This window comes from Pan troglodytes, chromosome 12, assembly GCF_028858775.2.
Source record: "Pan troglodytes isolate AG18354 chromosome 12, NHGRI_mPanTro3-v2.0_pri, whole genome shotgun sequence".
Lineage (NCBI taxonomy): Eukaryota > Metazoa > Chordata > Mammalia > Primates > Hominidae > Pan > Pan troglodytes.
In genome coordinates, this window is record NC_072410.2 from 47778421 (window position 1) to 47795399 (window position 16979).

Consider the following 16979-nt stretch of genomic DNA (forward strand, 5'->3'; position numbering starts at 1 on the left):
GCTCGGGGTTTCACAAGGCCAAAGCAAATGTGTCAGAATGTGTCAGCTGGCCCGGCTGTTCTGAGGAGGCTTGAGGGGAAAACCCACATTCAACTGGACAGACTACCGGCAGAATTCCGTTCCATGTGGTTGTAAGACTGAGGCTGTTTCCTCACTGTTGATCATCACTCTCAGTGTCTAAATCTGCCCAGATTTCCTGCCTTATGCCCCTCTCCATCTTCAAAGCCAGCAACAGGCCTTGTCCTTTTCATGCCTTAAATCTGACAGCCCCTTCCACCCTCAGCTGGCGGAAAGCTGTTTTTAAGAGCTCACGTAATTACTCTGGGCCTGCACAAACAATCCAGGATAATCTACTTGAAGGTCAACAGATTAGTAACATGACTTATACCTGCAAAATCTCTTCTGTCATGTAATGTAACACATTCAGGGGCATAACACCAGCAGGTGAAGGTGATGGGGGCCTCCCTTCTGCCCACCATATACTTTTTACACAATAACCTAATCTACACACGTGTAAATGAAACAATTACAACACTTACCTTTACTAAATTCAACATTGTTACTACTTCAAAATGCTAGTGGCAACACACTTTGATTTCATACCCCACTGAGCTGCAAACTGTAATCTGAGTTTATCTTGAAAACGGACCACGGTGTCCTTTTAAATTCCCATTGGCAATGATAATAGGAGGCCTATAGAAGGGCCTCTGGGGTCTGTTTCATGCTCAAAATCATATGCAACCTTATAGAACTAATTACAAGAAAAACAAGACAATCCCCAGTTAGGGAGATCCTACAGAATACCCAGCCAGCACTACTCAGGCTGTCAAGGTCATGAAAAATGAGGAAAGACTAAGAAACTGCCATAGACCAGTGAAGACTGGGACAACATGACAAGTAAATGTGATATAGTAACATGGATCTGGGAATAGAAAAGGAGTATTAATGAAGAAAATGATGAAATCCAAATAGACTGTAGTTAACAGTAACCTATAAATGTCAGTTTCTCAGTTGTGACAAATGTACTTGGTAATGTTGTTAACAATGGGGAAACTAGGTAAGGGACATATGAGACTTCTCTCTACTACCTTTGCAACTCTTCTGCAAATCTAGTATTACTCCAAAATAAAGCTTATTTTTTAAATGTGACAGTACTGAACATCTGTGCATCATTCCAGGGAGCAAATCCCATGGACTATTTTAAAAATGGTCCATGACCCAGTAATACTTGAGAACCACTGTCCAAGGCTTCCTGCTGCTTTCCTTAACTGCTACTTTCTAGGTACTCTGCCTCCTTCCTGTTATGTCACCCACACCTTTCCTCCAAACCAAAATTTAGCCAGGGACTGCACGATGTAGGGAATGAGGAATGATTATTTAATAAGTATGAAGTTTCAGCTTGGGAAGATTTTTAAAGTTCTGGAGATAGATGATGGGGCTAGTTGCACAACAATGTGAATGTACTTAATGCCACTATATGCTTAAGAATTGTTATAAAAGTAAATTTTACTTTATGTACAATTTACCACAATTTTTTAAAATGAGGTACTAGTAGATGCTATATAGCATGGATAATCCTTAAAAACATTATCAAAGTGAAAAAACCCAGACACAATAGACCACATTGTTACATGATTCCATTCATATGAAAATGGTCAACATTAGACAGATCAACGAGACAGAAAGTCAACAAGGATACCCAGGAATTGATCTCAGCTCTGCACCAAGCAGACCTAATAGACATCTACAGAACTCTCCACCCCAAATCAACAGAATATACATTTTTTTAGCACCACACCACACCTATTCCAAAATTGACCACATACTTGGAAGTAAAGCTCTCCTCAGCAAATGTAAAAGAACAGAAATTATAACAAACTATCTCTCAGACCACAGTGCAATGAAACGAGAACTCAGGAATAAGAATCTCACTCAAAACCGCTCAACTACATGGAAACTGAACAACCTGCTCCTGAATGACTACTGGCTACATAACGAAATGAAGGCAGAAATAAAGATGTTCTTCGAAACCAACGAGAACAAAGACACAACATACCAGAATCTCTGGGACACATTCAAAGCAGTGTGTAGAGGGAAATTTATAGCACTAAATGCCCACAAGAGAAAGCAGGAAAGATCCGAAATTGACACCCTAACATCACAATTAAAAGAACTAGAAAAGCAAGAGCAAACACATTCAAAAGCTAGCAGAAGGCAAGAAATAACTAAGATCAGAGCAGAACTGAAGGAAATAGAGACACAAAAAACCCTTCAAAAAATTAACGAATCCAGGAGCTAGTTTTTTGAAAGGATCAACAAAATTGATAGACCGCTAGCAAGACAAAGAAAAAGAGAGAGAAGAATCAAACAGACGCAATAAAAAATGATAAAGGGGATATCACCACCGATCCCACAGAAATACAAACTACCATCAGAGAATACTACAAACCCCTCTACGCAAATAAACTAGAAGATCTAGAAGAAATGGATAAATTCCTCGACACATACACTCTCCCAAGACTAAAGCAGGAAGAAGTTGAATCTCTGAATAGACCAATAACAGGAGCTGAAATTGTGGCAATAATCAATAGCTTACCAACCAAAAAGAGTCCAGGACCAGATGGATTCACAGCCGAATTCAACCAGAGGTACAAGGAGGAACTGGTACCATTCCTTCTGAAACTATTCCAATCAATAGAAAAAGAGGGAATCCTCCCTAACTCATTTTATGAGGCCAGCATCATCCTGATACCAAAGCCGGGCAGAGACACAACCAAAAAAGAGAATTTTAGACCAATATCCCTGATGAACACTGATGCAAAAATCCTCAATAAAATACTGGCAAACCGAATCCAGCAGCACATCAAAAAGCTTATCCACCATGATCAAGTGGGCTTCATCCCTGGGATGCAAGACTGGTTCAATAGACGCAAATCAATAAATGTAATCCAGCATATAACCAGAACCAAAGACAAAAACCACATGATTATCTCAATAGATGCAGAAAAGGCCTTTGACAAAATTCAACAACACTTCATGCTAAAAACTCTCAATAAATTAGGTATTGATGGGACGTATCTCAAAATCATAAGAGCTATCTATGACAAACCCACAGCCAATAGCATACTTAATGGGCAAAAACTGGAAGCATTCCCTTTGAAAACTGGCACAAGACAGGGATGCCCTCTCTCACCACTCCTATTCAACATAGTGTTGGAAGTTCTGGCCAGGGCAATTAGGCAGGAGAAGGAAATAAAGAGTATTCAGCTAGGAAAAGAGGAAGTCAAATTGTCCCTGTTTGCAGATGACATGATTGTATATCTAGAAAACCCCATTGATTCAGCCCAAAATCTCCTTAAGCTGATAAGCAACTTCAGCAAAGTCTCAGGATACAAAATCAATGTACAAAAATCACAATCATTCTTATACACCAACAACAGACAAACAGAGAGCCAAATCATGAGTGAACTCCCATTCACAATTGCTTCAAAGAGAATAAAATACCTAAGAATCCAACTTACAAGGGATGTGAAAGACCTCTTCAAGGAGAACTACAAACCACTGCTCAAGAAAATAAAAGAGGATACAAACAAATGGAAGAACATTCCATGCTCATGGGTAGGAAGAATCAATATCGTGAAAATGGCCATACTGCCCAAGGTAATTTACAGATTCAATGCCATCCCCATCAAGCTACCAATGACTTTCTTTACAGAATTGGAAAAAACTACTTTAAAGTTCATACGGAACCAAAAAAGAGCCCGCATCGCCAAGTCAATCCTAAGCCAAAAAAACAAAGCTGGAGGCATCACACTACCTGACTTCAAACTATACTATAAGGCTACAGTAACCAAAACAGCATGGTACTGGTACCAAAACAGAGATATAGATCAATGGAACAGAACAGAGCCCTCAGAAATAACGCCGCATATCTACAACTATCTGATCTTTGACAAACCTGACAAAAACAAGCAATGGGGAAAGGATTCCCTATTTAATAAATGGTGCTGGGAAAACTGGCTAGCCATATGTACAAAGCTGAAACTGGATCCCTTCCTTACACCTTATACAAAAATCAATTCAAGATGGATTAAAGACTTAAACGTTAGACCTAAAACCATAAAAACCCTAGAAGAAAACCTAGGCATTACCATTCAGGACATAGGCATGGGCAAGGACTTCATGTCTAAAACACCAAAAGCAATGGCAACAAAAGACAAAATTGACAAATGGGATCTAATTAAACTAAAGAGTTCTGCACAGCAAAAGAAACTACCATCAGAGTGAACAGGCAACCTACAAAATGGGAGAAAATTTTTGCAACCTACTCATCTGACAAAGGGCTAATATCCAGAATCTACAATGAACTCAAACAAATTTACAAGAAAAAAACAAACAACCCCATCAAAAAGTGGGCAAAGGACATGAACAGACACTTCTCAAAAGAAGACATTTATGCAGCCAAAAAACACATGAAAAAATGCTCACCATCACTGGCCATCAGAGAAATGCAAATCAAAACCACAATGAGATACCATCTCACACCAGTTAGAATGGCAATCATTCAAAAGTCAGGAAACAACAGATGCTGGAGAGGATGTGGAGAAATAGGAACACTTTTACACTGTTGGTGGGACTGTAAACTAGTTCAACCTTTGTGGAAGTCAGTGTGGCAATCCCTCAGGGATCTAGAACTGGAAATACCATTTGACCCAGCCATCCCATTACTGCGTATATACCCAAAGGACTATAAATCATGCTGCTATAAAGACACATGCACACGTATGTTTATTGCGGCATTATTCACAATAGCAAAGACTTGGAACCAACCCAAATGTCCAACAATGATAGACTGGATTAAGAAAATGTGGCACATATGCACCATGGAATACTATGCAGCCATAAAAAATGATGAGCTCATGTCCTTTGTAGGGACATGGATGAAATTGGAAATCATCATTCTCGGTAAACTATCCCAAGAACAAAAAACCAAACACCACATATTCTCACTCATAGGTGGGAACTGAACAATGAGAACACATGGACACAGGAAGGGGAACATCACACTCTGGGGACTGTTGTGGGGTGGGGGGAGGGGGGAGGGACAGCACTGGGAGATATACCTAATGCTAGATGACGAGTTAGTGGGTGCAGCGCACCAGCATGGCACATGTATACATATGTAACTAACCTGCACATTGTGCACATGTACCCTAAAACTTAAAGTATAATAATAATAAATAAATAAATAAATAAAATGTTCTAAAATCGACTGTGATAACTGGTGTACATATTTGTGAATATACTAAATACCACTGAATTGTACACTTTAAATTGGTGAAATATAGAGTATGTGGATATGTCAATAAATAAAACTTAAAAAAAAATTTAACTGGCTTTCAATCTAGGACCATATTTATTTGAACTCCTGAGGGCAAGTGGTGTTCCATAAATTCTGGAACCACTTTCTGGTGACGTGCTGGAAAAATAAAAGAACAAAATTAATGAAAGGACTGTATGTTAGAATGGCTGGCAGGGAAGATCAGGAAGGTCTGTGACCAGGTATGGTGACTCTCCAGTCACAGGGTAGGAACAAAGACGAGATTATAAAACACACTGGACTGAGGTTGATCAAAAACCTTTATTCTGGTCCTCATCATTCAGGAAGCCACTTATGCAGAACACTTTCTTCATCTCTGCTCTAAGCAGCAGCAGCTGCATCCAGGCTTGATATGGAAGACAGACAGAAATAGTGGAAGACCTTGCAGAGAAGAGCTAATTGATGAGATCTCTGCTTATCCCGGCATAGGTGAAGGCAGAACAGGAAGAGTGTGTGTAAGTGCAAAGACTCCGTTCTTCAAAGCTGAGGCCTGTGCAGAGGGGTGAACTGAAGGCTTCAGATGAAGGCTCACAAAACTGCCCCGCTCGGCAATCAATCTAAAGTACCTAAACATACAAAGAGCAATGAGTATATCAGGGGACCTCAGAAGCTGGATTAGTGTAACAAGCTGGGCAAATTTAATGCAGAAGAGGCTCCGGTATTGGCAGCAGTTCTCCAAGACCAAAATACTAATTTTGAGGATGATCCATCCAAAATATCCCCAGGGAAAACATGTCATTACAGATGGTGGGCAGTTAGGAATTAAGCATACTAGTCGGAAGAGCTAGAATTAGAAGTGGGAAAAGGGCTAAGAAGTCGTTGTGTTAGTTAATGAACATTGATGAAGACCATATAAGAAAAGAATAATATAAAATAAATGAGGTAAACTCTCTAATTAAAGAGTTTATAATCTTTTTAGAAAGTTTCAGTTCCAGATGGGGGACTGGGCCCACAAGTACGTATGCCCTCCCATCCAAGATTCCATTCAAAAGGTAAAAAAGTTTAAAAAGTATAAATCTACAACAAATAGGGGCCCACTGGCAGTTAATGGATTTCAACAAAAAACTGAGTAACAGAAACCTGATCAAAGTATGCTTATAAATAGAGCAGAGGAAAAAGGAGCCTAGAATGAACAGAGGGGGCTGCAGCAGAAGAGGAGGCCCATATGCCTAAAAGAACCATGAGGAAGCTCCAGGCTCAAGTCCCCAGGAATGGTGATGTGAGATGAAAATGGGTTAATGACCAGAGGGTCTGTATGACAAACAGTTGCCCCTATCTCCCCACAACCCTCCCCACAGGCAGGACAACCAGAAGACAGGCATTTAAACCTAACTTGGAAAAAAAAAAAAAAAAACAAAGATCACAGGGCTCTCTTCTAAAGAACCAAATGAACTATATGGAGAAAACTAGAACAGCCTCTAAAACTGCCAGCTTCCCACAGCAAAGCATTCTGCATTCATACCCTCGGGGTCACCCAGGACAACATCTGGTCCCACCCCTGTTCACCCTAAAGCAAAGCTGCCAGGCAACAACCACCCCCTCATCCCATACACACACACACAGTTACCAAACAGCCTTATTCCCTTATTCTTAAATAGAATGAAAATCACCAGGTATCTGAAGAAAGCTACACAGTTGAAAGGATACCAAAACTTTTTTTAATGACCTAGATAATATAGGGAAAATAAAAACATAAGAAAAATACAACAAAAACACTTCTAATTTAAAAAAAAATAGAGATGCTTTTCATAATGGCAAGTTCCTGTTGAGATCAACTGAGAAAGCTAAATAAAATATATAAGAAAAGGAAATCTTCAGGAATTGAAGAGACATCAAGAAAAAGCAAATGTGAAATCTAGAGACAGTAAGAACACAAAACAAACCCAGCCTCCAATGCTACTTCTGCTCTCATGACATCTGCCAATCTGAAAAAGCTGAGAAACTGGGTGGTTATTTGGGTAGGCTGAAGGAACCAAGAGTCAAATCCCTGAGTCTACCCAAGTAAGGAAGTCTGACACCCATCTTTTTTAAGCTAGAGCCCAAAAGGCTGCCCCCTCAGAGTAAGGACGAACTGGAATTTAATCAGTGCCCCTTCACAGGCCTGCAGCCTGAGTTCATATCAGTATGATAGTCCAGAAACCTTCAAGTCTTAGATCTGGATTCAGAAGTCCTGCACTGATAATGGCTGTAGGTGGCTTCAGGAGCAAATGGAAATCTTCTTTGGAGAAAGTATCACCATATGGCCTCAAATTATCTAACAAATACTTTTTAAAGACAATAACCATTATCCAAAGATAGGCATATAGGGGGATAAAAGGCCATGTGACAGTACCAAAAGAAACAACAGACAAAAAGACAGTCTCAAGAGACTATGGATGTTAGATTCGGCACAGACTAGCAAACAAAAAACTCAAAAGGCTTTGAATATTAGATCATATATTGGATGGAACATTGACTATAAAACAACTGTGTTTACTATGTTTACAGAACTAAAAGACAAACTTCAAAATACCTGCAGAAAATAAGAACAACAAAAAGTACTCACAAAAATTGCTTGATACTTTATTAAGCTAAAAAAAAAGACAACAGATTTGGAAAGGAACCAAACAGAACTCATAGTACTGAAAAATACGAAAACTGAAACTAAAAAAAAAAACCAAAAAAAATAGTTTAAAGGAAATGAGACAAATGGAGAGAATAAACTGGAAGATCAGAAAAAATTACACAGAATGCATACTAGAGAGGCAAAATTATGATTGAGTTTTTACATATATTTAATGGGAATCCCAGAGAGAGACACAGGAAAGAACAAAGCAGAGCCAATAGCTGAAGAGACACTCGCTGAGAATTTTCCAGGACAGATGAAAGACATTAATCCATAGATTCAAGAAGCTCAAACAAACTACATAAAAAGAAATCCACACCTCTGTACATCAGAGTGAAACCACAGAAAACCAAAGTGAAAATCTTAAAAGCAGACAAAAAACAAAAAGGATAAACTAGCTTCAAAAGAATTACAAACAGGTAATTTCTCTATAGAAAACATAGAAGCCAAAAAAAAAAAAAAAACAGTAAAATGATAGCTTCAATGTGCTAAAAGAAAATAATTTTCCACCTAGAATTTATATTCAACAAATTATCCTCCAACAATGAAATTCAAGGCATTTTCATAAGAAAAAAATGAGAGAGTCAGTTACCAGACCATACTAAATGAAGTTCTAAATGACTTATTTCAGGAAGAAGAAAATGATCACAAATGGAGGATCGGAAATACAGAAAGGAGGCCAAGCACAGCAGCTCACGCCTGTAATCCCAGCACTTGGGAGGCCAAGGCAGGCAGATGACTTGAGGTCAGGAGTTTGAGACTAGCCTGGTCAACATGGTGAAACCCCATCTCTACTAAAAATACAAAAAAAACTAGCCAGGCGTGGTGGTGCATGCCTGTAATTCCAGCTACTTGGGAGGCTGAGACATGAGAATCACTCGAACCCAGGAGGCAGAGGTTGCAGTGAGCTGAGATCGCACCACTGCACTCCAGCCTGGGTGACAAAATGAAACTGTCTCAAAAATAATAATAATACAGAAAGGAAAGAAAAGCAAAGATAGTATGTGACTAAATCCATATATCATTGACTGCATAATTCAGGAATAAAAATGCCTTATGTAGATTGACAAAGACAAAACAAAAATACATGACAATAACAGCACATAAATTAGGAGACGAGGAATTTGAAAATTGAGTTAATGGATCCTGAGATCTCAATTTGTTGAGAATGAGGGGAAAGGTACTAAATAGGCTTTGATAAATTAAGGACTTACATAGTAACTGATAATCACTAAAAGAATAGAAATAGAGCATATAACTTCCAAGCTGATAGAGGGAAAAAAATCAAACAATAATCCAAAAGAAGGCCAAAAATTGAGAGAAAAAAAAAAAACAAAACATAAAACAAGCAAATAGAAAGCAGGACAAAATAAGACAATAGAATTCAAACTCATAGATATGACCAATTACATTAAACATATATAAATGACGTGCTCCAGTTATAGACACAGACTGTCTGAATTTAGGAAAATAATCCAGTTAAATTCTGTTCACAAATATATGGAAAGATAAAAATTAAAAGATTTACAAAAATCCGTACCGTGCAAATAAATACTAACTAAAGAAAGCTGATAAGCTTTAATAATATTAAACAAAATAGACTTTAGGGCACAAAGCAGTTAGAAATAACAATAGCCAATTTACAAATATAAAAGGCTCAATCACCAACAATATATAACAACATTAAATTTGTATATATCTAATCACATGGTTTCATAATATATAATGAAAGAATAGACCCAGAAATATAAGTAGAAATAGTCCATAATCATAGCAGTAGAGTTTTAACACACAACTCTTTGAAACAGGTAAAATAAGCAGACAGAAGAAATTCAGTAAGAACACAGAAAATCTAAATTATACAATAACCAAATTTGGCATTGCAACCCCTCTAACAGCATCACTGAATTCCATCAAATATTCAAAAACAAAATAATTCCAATCTTTCAATAAGTTTTCCAGAGAATAAATAAGATAAAAAGTGGGCCAGGCGCGGTGGCTCACGCCTGTAATCCCAACACTTTGGGAGGCTGAGGCGGGTGGACCTTGAACACCTGAGGTCAGGAGTTCAAGACCAGCCTGACCAACATGGCAAAACCCCATCTCTACTAAAATACAAAAATTATCGGGGTGTGGTGGTGCGAGCCTGTAATCCCAGCTACTCGAGAGGCTGAGGCAGGAGAATCACTTGAACCCAGGAGGCAGAGGTTGCAATGAGCTGAGATCGTACCACTGTACTCCACCCTGGGCAACAGAGTGAGACTCCATCCCCCACCAAAAAAAAAAAAAAAATAGATAAAAAGTGTATAATTGCCAATGAATTGTATGAAGCTCACACACAGTATGAAAAAAAAAAGACTAATCTCTTTTATAAACAGGGATGCAACATTCATAATCTGTTAAAAAATCTACATAAAATCTACAGTAAGCATAATTACTAGGTAAATACTGAAAGCTTTCCCTTGGAAGTCAAAAATGCCTGCTCTTACCACTTCCATGCAACACTGTACTAGAGATTCTAGCCAGTACAGTAGGGCAAGAAAAAAATATATAAAGATAAGGATTGGAAAGAACTTCACAAAATTATTGGCAGATGATATACTACTATGTAATTAAAGAAATTCAAAAATCAACAGATATGTCATTCAAATTATTAAGAACTACATCAAAACAAAATTTTTAAGTAAAAAAACTAAGAATAACAGCTAAGAAAGATGCTGGTTGCAAAATTAACATAAAATCAATTATATTTCTAAATACAGCAATATTTAGAAAATAAAATTTTCTTTAGAAAGATACCATTAACAATATCATCAAAAATATTAAGTACTTACAGAACAACATTTAACAAAATACATCAAGATTTCTTCAGGTAAAATAATTTATTAAAAACTAAATATTAATAAATGTTAAAGTAGACCATATTTATAAAATGAAAGGTTCACTATTGTAAAGATATCGTTTCTTCCCCACAGTAATTTATAAATTCAATACAATCCCAATTAATATCTCTTTTTGTGGAATTTGACAGATTCTAAAATGTACATGAAAATGCAAAGATTCAAAAATAGCAAAGATACTTAGGAAAAAACAAGGTGGAAAGATCTGCTCTCTCAGATAAAGCTACCATAACTGAGACAGTATAGTACTGATGTGAGACTACCCATCAATGGAAAAGAGATACAAATAGATCAATGGAAGAGAACAGAAAGGCCAGAAACAGCCTTGATTGATAAGAAAGGTAGCACTGCAAAGCAGTGAGATGACGATATGGACAAGCGGATATCTAAATATGAAAACACAAATGAGACTGGACCCCCAACCCAATACACAAAAATTCAACTCCACTGTTATGAAAGACAAAACTATAAAGATTTTAGCATATAGAGAATGTCTTCATGACAATACAGTAGGGAATGTTTTCTAAAATGAACACAAATAGCATTAGTTATAAGGAAAAAAATTGATACATTTGATTACCTTTATATTTTAATGCGTATCAAAAGACAACCTTTTAAGGAGTGAAAAGGTAGGAAAAGATACGTCTCATATACTAAAAAAGATTCATATCTAAAATATAACAAGCATGGCTGGGCGCAGTGGCTCACACCTGTAATCCCAGCACCTTGGAAGGCGGAGGCAGGCAGATCACTTGAGGTCAGGAGTTCGAGACCAGCCTGGCCAACACAGTGAAACCCCATCTCTACCAAAAAAATGCCAAAATTAGCCAGGCGTGGTGGTACACGCCTGTAGTCCCAGTTACGTGAGAATCTCTTGAACATGGAGGGGGGAGCTGCATTGAGCAGAGATCATGCCACTGCATTCCAGCCTGGATGACAAAGCAAGACTCCACATCAAAAAAAATAATAAATAAAAATGAAATAAAATACAGCAAGCATTTTTATAAGTCAATAAGAAAAAGGACAAAAATAGCTAACAGAAAAATAGACGACACCCCTCAAAAAAACATGGGCATGTATATGAAAAGACGCCCAATGTCACCCACAATCAGGGCAATACGAATTAACACCACATGCAACTATCACTTACATTCAATAACAGCTTGTCAAAAATAAAAAACTCTGGTAATACCAAGTGTGGGTAAGAATGAGAAGCAATGGGAATTATCATGCACTGCTGGTAGGAATGTGAATTGGAATACAGGAAGTTCAGCAGTACCTGCCAAAGATGGAGATACGAATACTCTATATAGCCTAGGTCCCAGCAGTATTATATATTTTATACACACATATACATCCACCCTAGAGAAATATGTACAAGATTGTTCACAGCAAATTGTTTATAATAGGAGAAATAAGGTTTCCCAAATATCAACATTAAAATAGTTCAATTGTGGTACTGTCATATAGCAAGGAACACGAACAAATGAGTTATGTGCAATCACACAGATGAATCTCATAAATGTGTTAACTTAAAACAGTTGTGTGACAGATGTTGACCAACGAATGCATACGGTTTGGTTCCATTTGCAGAGAGTTCAACAAAACAAAACTAAACCTTAGTGTTCAGGGATCCATGCTTACATAGTAAGCTATAAAGAAAAGGAAGTAATTACCAAAAAAGTTAGGAAACAGTAATGTCGGGAAAGGGGATGAGAATAGGTATGATGAAGAATGAATATATGTGGGACTCTGGGGGCTGACAATACCCTATCTCTTGGCCAAGATGGTGGTTACGAGGGTGTTCATTTTATCATTTATTGACTTTACATTTACAGCACACACTTTACATACGTTGTATTTCATAAGACTTAGAAAAAGAATATACATATACACATACAAACATATTTGCATAAAATATCCAGATTACAGAAGAAAACTAGTAACAGTTGTTTGCAGGGAGGAGACCTGAATGAGGAATTAAGGGACAGAGAGAAGGTAGAGAAAGACTGTTAACAGTCCTAGTTTTCAACTTCTACAATCAACCAGAGATAAAGCATGGAAGATTTAATTGTGATAAGATACAAATGTTATTAGCTTTGACAGTGTCAAATTACTAGATAACACAAATTGATAGCTAGATGTGAACTAGAAAGGGAAAAGGGATACGTGCACTAATAGTCATACTTTACAAACTGGGGAGTCAAGGAATACATTAAAAATTGGACACAACAACCAAAGACATCCTAGTATGTTATATAAACTGTAAAGGTAAAGAAACTAAAACTAGTGATACAACTACCAAAAATCAGAAAGACAGCAGGGGATTTATGGGGTTCTACAGGTTAGCCAAATCTTCATTTATCACAGCAGCAAGTCAATACATACCGTCTACAGCTGACAAACCAATGGGTAAGCATATTAGTTAGAAATAAACGTAACCACCAGAAAAGCTCAAAACACAAACAAAACAGTGGGTGGACAGCAGCTGTACTTCATTATAAGCCATTAGGTAACGATTTGATTTTCAAGTATGGATATATATTATAAAAACGAAAAAAATGTATTTACTTAGACCATACACACCTAAGGACATAAGAACATTTATTTTACCCAGTAAAAAATAATATAATGCAGACTGAATCCACAGGGGCTATGATGGCTAACATTCAGATCTACCAATGTAGGACAGAGCAAAGGGATTCAATTACAGAGATAAATGAGGATGAAAGCAGAGGATGAAAATAAACACACCAATCATTCAATAAATGGCCATTTATTAAAAATCCAAGCTAAGCACTATGCTGTGATAGAGGCTAGAGTGGAAAACTACATAAGACCAACCCACTTCTATTCCTAGTACCCTCCAGTTTATTTTCCCCAGGGCAGCAATGTTGTGCACTTTAAATACAAATCTGATCATATCACTCATGTCTTTGAAAAGCTGGTAATTGAAAATGAAGAGGTAAAGTAGGCTCCAAACATTTTTGACTGCAGAACTTAAAGTCTGTCACAAGGAGTGCCTGCCTTAGGTACGACTAACAAAAGTTAATTTTAAGAAAAATGAGTAGGTGGAAAGAGAGGCTGAAGAAAAATCTGCAAATTAAAAGAATGCTCAATAGTCTAGACATAGAGCTGGCCATGGTAGTCTATCTATCTAATAAGACATTTAAAAAATATCTATCAAAAGGACCAGGGGCCTAGGTTGACAGGGAGATGCAGAACAAAGGAGTAAAAAAGAGTGGAATAAATCAAGATATTTCTAAAGGTAATAAGGCTTGAAGGAGGTAATGAGAACACCCTGGGAGAATAAGGATACATGGCTTTTGCTAAGCTATTCAATCAAAATACATGTGTCGCTCAACAACAAGGATACATCCTGAGAAATGCATCACATCTTCAGGCAATTTCAGCACTGTGTGAACACCATAGAGGGTACCTACACAAAGCTAGATGGTATAGCCTACTACACACTTAGTCTACAGGGTATACCTATTGTTGTCAGGTTACAAACCTGAACAGCATGTTACTGTACTGAATACTGCAGGCAACTGTAACATGATGATAAGTGTATTTAAACATATCTAAACATAGAAAAGGTAATGTATTTCATTAGGATGTTATGACCACTACCTCACTGGGCAAAAGGAATTTTTCAGCTCCATTATAATCTGATGGGACCACCCTCATGTGAGCAGTCCATGGCTGACCAAAGTTATTATGCAGCACATGACTACATACGTGTAGTGAAGAGTAAGCTGATCAGATTGAAGAATTAAGTAGCAGAAATCGCTCTGAGGCTAGGTAGCTAAAATTAGGTATTTCAAATATTTTCTTTTTTAATGACAAAATTTAGTTAGCACACAAGTTAATCCATGACTCCTAAAAATACAGACAAGTACAAGTCTTATTGCAGCAAAATAATCACTTCACACAGATTGTTGAAGAAAAAAGAACAAGCGGTGACCCTTTAAATGTTGACAATTGTTTCTGATCTGTAACATGATAAGGAGAGGCAAGCCTGATATTTAGGGATGGCGATCAAGGTAGGAATCGAACTTTCGAATTCATCTAACTCCACTGGGATCTTTATATTCCCTCCTATTTCTTTATGGTTAGCAATTTTCAGGTAGAAATTTTAATTCCCCAAGGGAGAAAACTGAACCTCACTAGGTTTAGCAAGTTACTTTTTTCTATCCTAATAGCAAGTACGGAGAATTATCCCTACAAAAACAAGAAGCAGGCATCTGTTTTATGAGATTTTGAATTTCACATCAACATGCAAAAGACAGGTGGAAATGATTGCCCACTGAGAGGGAACTCACCTTCCAGAAAAGCAAATTCATCCACAGCTTCTATTGCATTATCTGAAACACAAGGAAAAGAGATACCTGACTAACTTCAGCCATGCTGACGTCAGTCAGAAAACAGCACAATCTGCAGTGAAGGGCATGAGGCTTTGGGCAAATGAGGGCATTTATAAGATGCGTCCCTTGCTGCCTTGAGATCCATATCTACTCTACCAGCAACTCATATATATTAGCTGTCTCCCTAGAAGAGTAAGAAAAGTGTAGGCAAATACCATTCAACGCGGGGGTTGGGGGCCTCCTAAATTACACCTAAATTATTTATTCGCTTTGCTCTTAAAGTTGTCAGAGAAGAACGTGGCAATAGACGCAGGGCGCATGAGAATACGGTATACGAAATCTTACACAGGTGAGAGTTACCAGCCAGACAAGAGTCAGAAATCAAATCCACAGTTGCTAGGTGAAAAAGAAATATCTTTTTCTGGTGCAATTTGGCAGAAGGTATGAAGGGATCCAGTCCGCTATAGCAACCCCAGACACCTTCACACACTGCCCCGCCACCCCAAGCAGACAGCCTCTACAGGTAGGGCTTCCTGGCACTGTGGCCAACAGAAACCATCCTGGGGAGAGACGCTGTGGCACCTCTCAGATCAGAGTGACGTCTTCTCAACCTGCACAAGGGGAAACCAGCCCAGCCCTCCCTTGTCTGTCCCCAGACACTGCAGTGCCACTCTACCCAAGTCTCTCCTCTGAAGGGTTTTCCTTTTTCCCTGCTGAGCGCAACAGTAGGCATCTTTTGCAATGGTCTCCACAAACAGTTCCTGTGAAGTAAAAAAGCAAAGTTTTAGTAATGGGTTCTAACACACCGAGGAGGTGAGGGCTCCGGTTTGTGGGTGGGGGCAGAAAGGGAGAAGAAAGGCTCGGGGCAAGAAAATGTTCTGGAAGCTAAGATTGTCCTGGACTTCATGAAGATCCATTCCGCTACCCTCTTCCCAGTATTCTCTCTCATTCACTAAAGACTCCTACAAGTTCTGTACGAGGCCCTGGAGATACAAATTAAAGTCATTCACTATCCAGGTCCTCAACAAGAGGGAGGAGTGTTAACAAAACTCGCATAGGTCCCCGGCCCCTTTCCTCCGCCTTCCGGGTCCACGCCCACATCTCAAAACCCGGGCCACGCCGCCCTAAGCCCCGCCCGCGGGAGGCCCCGAGGCCCCGCCCCACACTCCACCTCCCCCACCCCCACGTGCCCTCGCGCTGCAGGCGCACCGCGGCTCGTGCCAGAATGAAGATGGCTTCCTGTCCCGCTAGCGTCACGTCGGGATCTGCCTTCACCAAGGCCTTCACTCGCGCCAGAGGCAATCTCGAGAGGCGAGCCCCAGGCACACTCGTTGGGGCCTGGGGCTGCGAGACCGCTGCCTCCCCAGCAGGTCCCTCCTCCTCTCGGGGCGTCCCGCTTCCTGCCGCCGCCGCCGCCATCCCGGCCTTGAGCGTGCTGCGCGCGGCCGCCGACTGTGCGCGCGCATGCGGCGCAGGCCCTTTCCCGCGCGGGCTTGAGGCCACACCCTGTGTAGGCGCGCGGCTCCGCCCCTACGCGGCAGTGCGCTGCCAGGAAACCCGGTGGGCGGGGGTCGGGCTCCGGCTCTTCCCACGCGCCTAGCCACCCGTGGGCTGTCGTGCACTTGGTTGACGCTACCGGCGACCCTCTGGCCCCGTCGGGCCTGTGGAGCCCAGGCACCTCCCATTGGTGCCTGTGCCGGGCTGGTGAGGGGAGAAATCTAGACCAG

At 39.4% G+C, this 16979-nt stretch overlaps 1 protein-coding gene and 1 long non-coding RNA gene across 4 annotated transcripts in view; one reads left to right on the forward strand and one right to left on the reverse strand.

Moving 5' to 3' along the window:
• POLE4 (DNA polymerase epsilon 4, accessory subunit) overlaps positions 1 to 16734 on the reverse strand; it is a 190092-nt gene extending 173358 nt beyond the window's left edge. Inside the window, exons 1-4 of one of the 3 annotated variants that reach the window (XM_003309069.5) lie at positions 16462 to 16734; positions 15929 to 16013; positions 15211 to 15252; positions 5623 to 5946 (exon numbers count right to left, since the gene is read on the reverse strand). In XM_003309069.5, coding sequence (XP_003309117.1) covers positions 5933 to 5946; positions 15211 to 15252; positions 15929 to 16013; positions 16462 to 16671 — 351 coding nt within the window. In that variant the 5' untranslated portion in view covers positions 16672 to 16734 and the 3' untranslated portion in view covers positions 5623 to 5932. Of the gene's footprint in view, positions 1 to 5622; positions 5947 to 15210; positions 15253 to 15928; positions 16014 to 16461 lie in introns of those variants that run through there. The other 2 variants (XM_054677972.2, XM_054677973.2) reach the window with 2 other exon arrangements.
• The window catches only part of LOC134807812 (uncharacterized), a 30648-nt gene continuing 30143 nt past the window's right edge, over positions 16475 to 16979 (forward strand). Inside the window, exon 1 of the long non-coding RNA XR_010149093.1 lies at positions 16475 to 16622. This is a non-coding gene — a long non-coding RNA (uncharacterized LOC134807812). The remainder of the gene's footprint in view (positions 16623 to 16979) is intronic.